The sequence below is a fragment of the Penicillium hispanicum genome, assembly GCF_028827665.1.
Source record: "Penicillium hispanicum strain IBT 35686 chromosome Unknown utg000006l_segment0_segment0, whole genome shotgun sequence".
Classification (NCBI taxonomy): domain Eukaryota; kingdom Fungi; phylum Ascomycota; class Eurotiomycetes; order Eurotiales; family Aspergillaceae; genus Penicillium; species Penicillium hispanicum.
In genome coordinates this window covers 2,598,276-2,609,258 of record NW_026623198.1, presented here as the reverse complement: position 1 = coordinate 2,609,258, position 10,983 = coordinate 2,598,276, and the positions used below count along the sequence as shown (strand labels likewise).

The window sequence follows — 10,983 nt, the reverse complement described above, 5'->3', positions numbered from 1 at the left end:
TTCGAACTCAATACTCGGCGGACTAAGTTCTTTCGTTTAAGATGCTATCAAGACCGGGCCAGCCTTCCGGGAAGGCCATGCTACAAGCATTAAAGACAAGATGGATAATTGAATGAATGAACGGCGGATATCGCTTTTCGATTTCACTATATACAATGCTATTTTGGATGATCCATATATGCACTGGACAACAGAACGCTCACAGAACAAAACAGAAAGATCGTGGATCATAAGCAGTCTCAGTAGAGCCTCGTAGGCCGGTTTCGCAGCACAGACAGCTTCCGCCGCGAAACAGTCCGGTTGGCTGGCGCGGTGCCATTGTTCTTCAACGTCGCATGCAGGTGATGCCCTGTCGCGTTATGCTTGCCAGTGACAAGATTGGTGCCATTCTTCTTCTGGTTCAAGAGCTGCAGAATATTCTGCACGATCTGCTGGCTCTGCGCATGACCATCATTGTTGACGCGGCCCTCCTGCTCAGGCTCGCGCTCGTTCTGTGAGGTTTGCGCCATGTGCCACGAGTTCGAGTTGGACCCGGGCGTCTGGACGTTGTTGGAGTGTTGGATGGAGGCGGTTTCGTCGATGCGTGGGATGTCTTCTTTCTGGTCTTCCAGAGACTCCTCGGCCTGGTCTTCGCACACCAGCTTCACCCACACTTCGCTATAGGCGGCGAAGCGACGCGATTCGCATTTGCTGACTTCCACGCCGTCGTGGAGTGGTTTGGTGATCAGGGGCGGGTCGACGCAGCCAGGCACTTCGTGGAGGGTGACGTTGCAGCTTGGTCCATCCTCTGGTGGGAATGGGTGCCCTGGCTCATTGGAGATGAGCTCGCCATCTACTGAGATGGCGCTGACCAAGTTGTGTTCGTATGAGGGGACGCCGATGTTGGCACAGGAGCCGACGGGGACAACCTGTGATGGAGCGGTTTCTTCATAGTTCTCATAGGTGCTCAGATCGGAAAATGGCTCGCCCGGGCAGGATGGGAAGAAATGTGTCCAGACCCGTGCGGTGGTTGTGGCATAGATCGGAGTAGAAAGGAGAAAGAGGGTGGCGTAGGTGGAATGCATGGCTGCCAAGTTCGATTGCGAGATCTAGAAATCGAATGGGACAGTAAGATCTGGAGGAAGAGAAGGCTTGATGGGTTTTACGTTCGGAGGTTTAAGGCCCTCTTTTTATAAGGGGACTTGCCATTCCACTATGAGGTTTTCAAAGATATTGGGATGGCGGGGGAGAATGACTGGAATGGTGATGATATCGAGGCGAAACACGATTGACACGTCCGACAGTGTCTCTCCAGAGTATGAATGTTCTTCTGCGTCATACTTGGTGGCGGGAGTCCGCCAGACGATCTGCCCAAGTACCAGTCAAAGGGAAGTTCACACATTCCAATCCCGAAGAGTCGACTCAGTGCCGATCTAGGGCTGCGACAGGAACTGCGATTCGCTGGCCGTGGAATGTCAGTGCATTCTCTACATTCCAGAACATGGCGGATGGCGTCTCAGAGGGATAGACGCCGTGTGAATGGGCTGAAGGGCTAGAAATATTCTCCGTGCAGTGTTTCTGGAAAGGTCTCCATTACTTGATGCTGAACAGTGTACGTAGAGTAATGACAAGACAGTCGAGTGTCTTTTTTGCTGGAAGGGTAGCACGCTTCCAGTTCACATAGCATATCAATGACCATCAAAGCCCGCAAAAGCGTGCTGCTGGCGGAAAGTGCATTACTTCCTCTTTTTGTCTTCTTTATCACCACTGAGCGGTTTATACTTCAGAATTGACTCGCCCGTCTCGTATCCAGTGAAGGTGTTTGACCGTCTTCCTCTTCCCTTCAGGGTCTTTTCAATCTTTCGATCCACTTCTTCAAGGTCACCATCTGAGTTGACAGAACTGAGGGGCTTCAGGGGAGGAGCTTCAGCAGGCCCATTGGACCTGCTCAGACTGCGTTCTCGACTTTCGGGCTCACTTGGCGGCATGCTCTTAAGGAAAGATTGATAAGCATCGGGTTTGTACGAGTCGGCAGGGATCTCGGCATCCACATCAGGGAGAATGCCAAAGCCGAGATCATTGATGGTCGCGGTGACCCGCTCGGAAAGAGCTTCTCGGTGTACTCTCAGGTCAACTATCGATGAAGAAGATAGTGGATTCAATACCACGAGAAGCGGCGGCAGAGATTTGATGATATCCATGCCTACTTCACCGAATCGTAGCGCTGCATAGCTGACGAAGACCATGTGAGTGTAGAAGCCCACAGCGAACATCCATAACGGGACAGCGTCAGGGACGTAAGTTCGTGCCACCGTCCACCAAGGAACCGAGTAAGAGTAGTAACCATCGTGGCGATTGTAGCGGAGCCAAGCTGTCACAATGATTGTATAGTAGGCATAAAGTGTCGGTGCCAGTCCCATAGAGACGAGAATCTTCCAAGTGCCGACAACGTCACGTCCTTGGAGTTTCACTACAGAAGCTGCGAGCGCTGCTCGTCTTTTCTTCTCCGAAATGACCTTTGTCGTGACGAACACAGGCCAGAAGAGCAGAACACCTGGTAAAGTGCCAACACTCAAAGCCAAGAGTTTGCAAAGACGATAAAACAAGGTGATGAGGGTGAGCCACCACGGCTTCTCTTCAACATTTCCCCACTCTACTTGGTGATCTTTGATCCCAAGGGATTCCAGGCGTCTGTTGTAATCGGTCACAGCTTTCTTGAGACCCTGAACGCGAGGATCATCACGGTACCGTGTGAAACCTTTCAACAACCGTCGGTTGAACTCAATGACCAAAGGAAGAGGAATCTTTTTGCTGATGGGGTTGTAAAGTTTTCGGGTGGATTGCACCAGGATGAGTGTTTCATGGTCGGGGCTAATCTGGGTAACGGACTCGAGGCCCTCGTAGATGGTTTCAAGCAGAGATCCCACGGCGTTACGTTTGCTAGTGCCGCCCGCTTTGAAGGCTTCCACTTGATCGGGGTGCACGTGGATCGGACGTCCAAATTCTATCACGCCTCGGGAACGGAACTTGTGTGCATGGAAATAGTTCATGCCGCAGGGAATGATTGATAGCCCGCATTCAGGATCCTGAGCCAACGCCCCGAGGGACATCAAGGCCGCACCGGCCTTGAGAGGCAACAAATTGGAACGATCGTGGCTACCGCCCTCCGGGAAGATACCGATACAGCCCCCTCGAGAGAGCTCCTTGTACACTGCATCAAACATTCGACTCTGGTCGACGTGTGGGGCAATCTTGAACGTGGCACCCTTACGACCGGAGTCATCGGAAAGTTCGGAGAGTGGCGAGGCGAATGCTTTCTTGAGCCGGAGCGATGTCGGGCCCGTGATCTCTTCGATCGATGCAGTTTGGGGCCCATTTGGACCCTTGACAGTGAGAGATCCACCCTCCATGTATCCGGGTTGGGTGAAATCAGTATTCACGCCGTGCACCAGGGTCGGATCGTTCTTCGGATCAGGCAGATAGAGAGTGCCCTTGCCCGGCTTCGCCAGGTCCATAGACCGGACGACTGGCAGGGCGCCCATGCATGACGCCAAAGCCCCGATGTACGGCTCATCCATGGATTTCTGTGCAATGAGGAAGGAGACGCGTCGCTTGGCCTGCGACTTGAGCAGATGCATCAGAATCGCCGAGTCCACGAACTGGTTGGCATGAGGGGCAGCGACAATCAGCACTGGGCCTCGTTCGGGGATGCGCCATGCCCCCCGTGGATAGATTTCACGGAAGAAGAGATCCAGAGCCCAGGTGAAGAGCCACAGCACGAGGTCATATAGCCACGGGATCATCATCCGTCGGGAATCCGGTCGGCCCGCCATGATCGCCGCGTGGAGATCTGGGGTAGTGCAGGCTTCAACGCAGAATGCTCATGCAGGCCTCAAGCCGTGAGATGTGAGACGTGGCGCTGGACGTTGTGGCTGAGAAGAAAAAAATGGGGGAGAAAAGGGAGGGGCGGGGGAGGAAAACGTTCTCTGCGTAAATCGAATTGGTGGCATCTCTCCACAACCACACGCCCCACGGACAAACAAAAACAGGTTCTATCCAACTCCTAGCGCTTCATTTTGATACCAGTTTCTGGTCGCGCCTGAGCTTTGCAGACCTCTCTACCATGTACTACCCCCGCGCCCGAATTTTTAAAGAAGATCGTGCCTTTTTGGGACGCCCTAGGAATATATAAAATTGACACAGCCAAACATACAGAAACCGATAATAATCAAGCTGTATAACCCATCTACTCCTGCCAGCTGCTCACTGTCAAAACATATCTTTGAATAACCAGTTTACCAGCGAATTGACCCCCTATGCCTGTTGATAACCTCCCGTAGGCGAGCTGGCATCCATGGATGCTTTTTACTAGCTAACGCAGCGAATCTCTACCAATGGGTTTCTATGCTTTTTGCGACGTTATTTCGGATTTATTTCCACCGTTCGTTGGCACCGATCTGTAAGCGTTTATCAGAAGAAATAAAAGCCTTCCGGATTACAACTGAGATACAGGGTAATTATAACAATAGCAGGGTATTAAAACTCATGTCTCCGTGGCCAGAATGCCGAGCCTCTTTTATCTTCCATCGACCCAGCGGAGCGTTGTGGCACGCACGATTCGCGACATCCTAGGGGAACCCGAAGCAGTCGAGCTTGAAGGAGACATAGGTAGGCTCCAGGAAGTCAGGAAGGCACTCGCCATTCACAACGGGTTCGCCGTTGAAAGGCAAGAAGTAGGAGGGCTCGCCGGAGCACTGGTCGTTGTTCCAGACTTTGACGCCGTGGCACAGCAGAGATTCCTTGGTGTCATGGAAGGCCCGGAAGGAGTAGTTGTCAATGCTCCAGTCACGGTCGACGGTGGTCTTGTCGCAGGTGGCCGGGGTCGTGGTGATGTCGGCCTTGAACTTGGGCTCGCCGAGGGCTGGCGCGCCTACATCGCACTCCTCCCAGGAGAGGAACTCAACGCTGGCAACGGGGAACGACGCCTGAGCAGCGATGGGACCGAGCGCGAGAATGGCCACAGAGGCGAGGGCCTGCATCTTCTGATTAGCATTGTCCTATGCTGACGAGCTGGGCTGTGTGCAGTTCTTGAGCTTACAGTGGAGAGTTGCATCTTGCTGGGAAGTGAGGATGTTTTCCTGCGGGTGCGTCGTTGTCGTTGGGCCAGGGGTTGTCGTCGTCGATTGTCCTACACGGTTGAAAAGAGGCCTTCAAGGGGACCAAATCATCGACCGCGTCCCATGGCTTTAAATAGTGTCCCCAAGGGAGCAATGGGACGCGAGGATGATTTGGGCCAAGTAAACATTGCCTTCGTCCAGTGAAAACACAGATTTGCCAGTGCGGAATGCAGGATCGATTCATGGAGTATACATAGGCGCTGTCGCAGCGAAGGTATCGACAGAGTGGGATCCAGAAGGGTTGGAATGCGGCGATCGCGAGAGAACCACAGCTTGGCACACAGTACCCGACGGGCGCAAGAATGAGCGAGAAAGGGACTTTTCTCCAGGAGAGTGAGAGAGAAGAGATTCATGCAGGGACTCGCCCTTGGGCCCACGTCGTATCGGCCATGCCCGTTATCCCTACTTGGAGCCGCAGTACTGGATATGGCACACACACTCCATTACCACTGGAGATCATGGAAAAAATCAGTTAGCCACATATAGAGGCTGGAATTGAGATACGAAGGGACATTCAATCCTAGTTTACTCTTTTCTTCCCATGTGACTCTTTGCAGAGTGCTTAGGCTAGTCCCAAGGGTCTAGGAAGGACGCCCTGATAGACTAGCGCAGGTAAAAGCGCTGTTGGAAAGTACCTTGGGCGTCTTGTTCCAAGTAATGATATGTACCAGGCTGTACAATTCTGTGTGGCGTCAAGACAGGTATCGTGGGGGGTGGCATTTTGAGTTGATAAATGCTTTTATCTCACTACACCACCACACACTGCTGGCCTCACTGATCAAATTTTGTGGGATTCCAGACCAAGAAACTCGCATCTTGGGTTTAACTTAGAGTCTCTCTAATTGTCCAAACCCGCAAATGTCCCTCCATGAGGCGCTGAGAGGAACCTTGATAAAGGCCAAGACGTATGTATTTTGGCCCTTTTTGACGCCCTATGTACCGCTCATTGACTATATACTACACCCAAGCAGGGGGACTTCCTCCCCTTTTCGTATAGTTCAACCTTCACATTTATTTAATCAGCTTTCAATTCGCAAGCCAACCATCTGATACCACGCCTATGCAGAGTTTTTGGGCAATCAGAGACAATCAATATGCACTGTATCGAGTGGAAGATTCTCTCGGTATCGTTGAAACATTGTATTAACAGTTCAAATCACGTACTACCAAGTCATTAGCCATGTCCGACCGTCCAGAACGTGTCGCAAAACTCACTGGGATAAAGAGGTATGGAACCTCTTTCTCATATTGTTTCCATGCATCACCATATTTGTGTCGGCATTTATTGATGTCTCTCATTGCTCGGTGGGCAATCATGATGCAGAAGAAGACGGGGTAGAACCAAGGAAATGGGCTATTAAAGCCAGTGATCAAAGCCCAGGAAAGAGCGAAGAACATATCGCAGCTGTAGTGGACTTTCCGTGCAAGTCCATACCATCCATCAACGAGGATTGTATCTCCATTCTCAGCCACAATGGTCTTTGGGCTATGGATCTCCTGCCACGGAAGCTGCGGAAAGGTATGGCGCTTCACCCAGGTTCCACGCTCCATCATTCGGAAGACGTTCTTCTGACTGTTGGCAGTGTCCCAGACCCAGTAGACAAACAGGTATGAGACAAAAAACACGGCTAGTGCGTATTTGTTCCACGAATATTCCGAAGGGTGGTGGTTCGCCAGATAGAGGGTGCAGTGGCAGTAGGACATGGGGACACCGGCCATGTTCCAGAATGTCAACAAGAACCCCAACTTTTCTTGATACATATCCCAGGTGGTTGTGATCAGGTGTTCTGCTTTCGAGCAGGCATTGGCGTAGGTATAGTGGGCCATGATGATGAAGAGAACTTCTCCGGAGACGTAGCCGTACCTTTCATACTGTCGTGTAGCGGCAGCACAGCTCAGACCGAACATCATAAACCAAGGAATCCGGACTTCGTAGAACATCTTGAAGTCCAGAATCCCAAACAAACGGGGATTGAGCTCTGCGCCCATGAAGAAGTCATAGATCGGGTAGCCAGTGATACGGTGTTGAGCACCACGGTAAAAAGCAGAGACATAGCCGCAGAAGCTGACTAGGAAACCGGATATGATGGCCACAGACATCAAAGGTCCGAATTCATCTAGGAAGGTATAAATTGGAAACCATCCGGTACCATGCAGGATGGTCATCACAAAGATGGTCAAATAGAAACTAGTATAGGCTGAGCAGTAGTACTTCAACTGCTTACCCCCCAGATGAGCGAGCGGTTTGCCGTAACAGGTGAATCCAGGCATGAAAATGTAGCATGCAGCCTCGAAGATGTAGTATGTCCAGTAGATGCGCCAGGCTCGGAAGTGCGGGAAAGCACCGGAGTAGACCAGGTTGCACAAGTGTTTCCCAAAATCAGACCACGACTGATTGGCCTGGGGAAGAGGCAGTTTCCCATCGTAGTAAGTGGCACCAATCCACATGTAGTACATCAACAGCGGAAAGCCAGTCATCAAGGCCAGACACCCCAAGGAGCCACCAAACTCGAAATGACCCGAGTAGTCGACTTTGGGATCCATGCCCGGTCGCCAACCACCGGTGATGTGCTCCCTTGTGAAGTCATCAGCTTTTGCATCAATGACAGGATCCATGGCTACTGCAGCCCGGCCATTCGCATCCTGCTTCCGAGATTTGGCCCGCGTGGTGGCGCCCATACTAGCGGAAATCAGAAATAAAAGGTTTTGAGTGTGAGAACCAAGGAAATACCGTGCAAGTAGAGCCGCAGATTGCGTGGGAATTTAAAGAAAAATAAGGGGCGCAGATTCCAGTTGCCAAGCCGCTTATGCTGTAGCCTGTGAAGCTCTTATTGGATTCGGCGCCAACGAGCGACATCCCAATCGGGCCAAGATTGGATCAATTTGGGGCCGTCAGGAAGCACAGAGTGGGGCATTCTGGAACAGAACATCCATCGAATAATAGAGGGAAAACAAGAATGCAAAAAATACAGTCTTGTCGAGCCAGATCTCAAATGTACTAGCGGGTCGAACATACAGTTGTAGTCTGGAGGCAGATGGAAGCTATACAGAACGATCGACATGCAGTCCACCCAGACGGGAAACGTGACGTCAGGTGATCTTATCATTAATCATCCGGCCTTATCAACAGCGACCTGCAGTTCGCCCCGACGACCCTTCAACTATGACGGACCTGCTGGGCCCATGAATTACCAGACCCTCAGCATGGCAGGCGATGCCTCCGAGTCACGCCATCGGACTCGCGATAGGTCGGTGCCGCGAGAACTGCATTCAGATTCTATCGACGACACCATGCCTCCTCCGAGGGCTGTACGGACAACCTCCGCTCAGAGCTTCACTCCCCGCTCGCTCATTGTCGGCCTTATCATCGGCGCACTGATCACCTTTTCCAACACCTACTTTGGGCTCCAAACTGGATGGATCAGCACGATGGCCATGCCTTCCGCCTTGATCGGCTTCTCAGTCTTCAAGGTTCTGTCTAAGCACCTGTCCTTCCCGTTTACGCCGATCGAGAACGTCCTGATTCAGACTGTGGCTGGAGCAGTGGGGACAATGCCACTCGGATGTGGATTTGTCGGTGTCATCCCTGCGTTGGAGTTCCTGATCAAGGACGGCGAGGACGGACCGAAAGGTGACGGCGGGGAAGGAGAAGGAGGGTCATTGAAGTTGGGCTTTTGGAAACTGGTGCTCTGGAGCCTTGGGGTTTGTCTGTTTGGTGTTGTATTTGCGGTCCCATTACGGAAAGAGGTAATTGTGCGTGAGAAGTTGCGGTTCCCGAGTGGTACCGCCTCTGCCTTGATGCTCCGGGTTCTGCATGGCGCCGGGAAGGACGAGAAGATGCCACTGCCAGCGCAGCGACGTGATGCTGAACTTGAAGAAGATGTCATGGCATCAAGTCATTTACGAACCGAAGAGGAACAAGATGTGTTGCTAAAGGACGCTGATACTGAAGACCAGGCCATTCATCAGAAAGATTGGCGGTCACAAATGCGCCTGTTGATCGGTGCCTTCGTCGTATCGGGTGTCTATGTAAGATAGCCCTCTTTGATGAAGTCTATTCGTCATTGGAAAGCCTTTGGCTAACTGTCACAGACTTTATTTTCTTATTTTGTTCCCCTGGTTCGCGATATTCCATTGTTTGGCGTGAGCCTTGCCCACAATTGGCTGTGGACACTCAACCCATCACCGGCATACATTGGCCAGGGAATTATCATGGGCCCGTCAACATGCATGCACATGCTATTTGGCGCGTTTCTGGGATGGGGCATCCTTTCACCACTAGCCAAAGCTCGTGGATGGGCTCCCGGTCCTGTGGACAACTGGGAAGATGGTAGCAAAGCATGGATTGTCTGGATATCCCTGGCCATCATGCTTGCTGATTCGCTCGTTAGTCTCGGGTGGCTTATCACCAAGCCTCTCATAAACCGGGCACCAAGGTGGATAGCTCTGTTCCGATCCACCCGAGTTGGTCGGTGGATCGCATTGCAGCTACAATACTCACGATCGCATGAGCACTCATATATCAATTATTCAGTACTGGACTCTGATCACACCATAATTACTCAAGACAATCCTGATCTGCACGACCCTGTCATGATGGGCACCGAAGAAGAAGCAGATGCGCCGCCCTCACAGCTCATTTCTACCCGCACGGTAGTGATTCTGCTACCTCTGACGCTGATTTTGAACGTTATATGCATGCACATCGTCTTCGGCGATATAATTTCACCACTCCTTTCGAGTCTAGCAACCCTCCTGGCCGTTCTTCTTTCCATCATGGGCGTACGCGCTCTCGGTGAAACAGATCTCAATCCGGTGTCTGGAATCAGCAAACTAACTCAACTGCTCTTTTCCCTTGCGACTCCAGCATCCCATTTCTCCCGACGCACAGCGCTGGTTACAAATTTACTTGCCGGTGCAGTCTCCGAGTCTGGGGCTTTGCAAGCTGGTGATATGATGCAGGACCTAAAGACTGGCCACTTACTCAACGCCAGCCCCAAGGCCCAATTCTATGGCCAGATGATCGGCAGTCTTGTCGGCGCAGTGCTATCTACAGCTGTGTATAAAATGTACGTGAACGTCTACGATATTCCCGGCGACATGTTCCAGACACCGACTGCATACGTCTGGATTTTCACTGCTCGCCTGGTAACAGGCCAAGGTCTACCCGAGATGGCCTGGCAAGCATCTGTACTTGCAGGTGTCGTCTGGATGGCTCTCACAGCCTTGCGTATTGCGGCTGCCTCTCCTGCTTTCGCTCGCAACGGGAAACCACCAGCCTGGAGAGACTGGATTCCAGGCGGGATTGCCGTTGCCGTTGGAATTTTCAATGTCCCATCATTCACATTAGCGCGAGCCATTGGTGGCGTCATTGCGTGGTGGTGGTCCCGACAACATGCGACGCCCTCTGCTCGCAGCGAAACCGTCGATGAGAGTCACTCTTCTGGGCCCGACGCTGCTACTTCGGAAATGCCTTCGACGCTCCATCATCGACAGGACGCACTAGCTTCAGTATCCGCTGAACAGGCAGCCGAGAAAGCAGACGCCGCTTCTTCAACCATTGTTGTCTTGGCATCAGGGCTGATTTTGGGTGAGGGTATTATGAGTATCGTGAATCTCCTGCTCGCAAGCGGTCGGGTGCCTCATTTATAGATTTGTGGATGGCGCGAATCCGAGTGCATTTGTTTTCCCTCGCAATTTGCATGGAAAGCATCGGTTTGCACGCATTGATACCCTACAAAGGTAGTCAGATGCATTTGAATCTGATCTCTGGAAGTTGTAATAAATTGCATGATTGTATTCTAGGCTGTTAAGCGTATACACTATG

At 51.8% G+C, this 10,983-nt stretch overlaps 5 protein-coding genes across 5 annotated transcripts; 1 reads left to right on the top strand and 4 right to left on the bottom strand.

The window, feature by feature from the left end:
* Positions 1-239: 239 nt before the first annotated feature.
* Positions 240-1,064, bottom strand: N7459_007316 (uncharacterized protein; the record flags this gene model as incomplete). Its single annotated transcript, XM_056946484.1, has 1 exon — positions 240-1,064. One exon carries the CDS (start codon positions 1,062-1,064, stop codon positions 240-242), a length of 825 nt encoding a protein of 274 aa, XP_056798483.1.
* Positions 1,065-1,715: 651 nt separating this feature from the next.
* N7459_007315 (acyltransferase) lies at positions 1,716-3,812 on the bottom strand (the record flags this gene model as incomplete). Its single annotated transcript, XM_056946483.1, has 1 exon — positions 1,716-3,812. The coding sequence occupies one exon, from the start codon at positions 3,810-3,812 to the stop codon at positions 1,716-1,718; it is 2,097 nt and encodes a 698-aa protein (XP_056798482.1).
* A 795-nt stretch (positions 3,813-4,607) lies between these two features.
* ccpA lies at positions 4,608-5,092 on the bottom strand (the record flags this gene model as incomplete). The annotated part of the gene is made up of 2 exons (XM_056946482.1): positions 4,608-5,012; positions 5,078-5,092. 2 exons carry the CDS (start codon positions 5,090-5,092, stop codon positions 4,608-4,610), a joined length of 420 nt encoding a protein of 139 aa, XP_056798481.1.
* A 1,215-nt stretch (positions 5,093-6,307) lies between these two features.
* On the bottom strand, positions 6,308-7,835 carry N7459_007313 (ERG4/ERG24 ergosterol biosynthesis protein; the record flags this gene model as incomplete). Its single annotated transcript, XM_056946481.1, has 2 exons — positions 6,308-6,319; positions 6,372-7,835. The coding sequence occupies 2 exons, from the start codon at positions 7,833-7,835 to the stop codon at positions 6,308-6,310; spliced, it is 1,476 nt and encodes a 491-aa protein (XP_056798480.1).
* A 381-nt stretch (positions 7,836-8,216) lies between these two features.
* On the top strand, positions 8,217-10,808 carry N7459_007312 (OPT family oligopeptide transporter; the record flags this gene model as incomplete). Its single annotated transcript, XM_056946480.1, has 2 exons — positions 8,217-9,185; positions 9,249-10,808. The coding sequence occupies 2 exons, from the start codon at positions 8,217-8,219 to the stop codon at positions 10,806-10,808; spliced, it is 2,529 nt and encodes an 842-aa protein (XP_056798479.1).
* Positions 10,809-10,983: the final 175 nt, after the last annotated feature.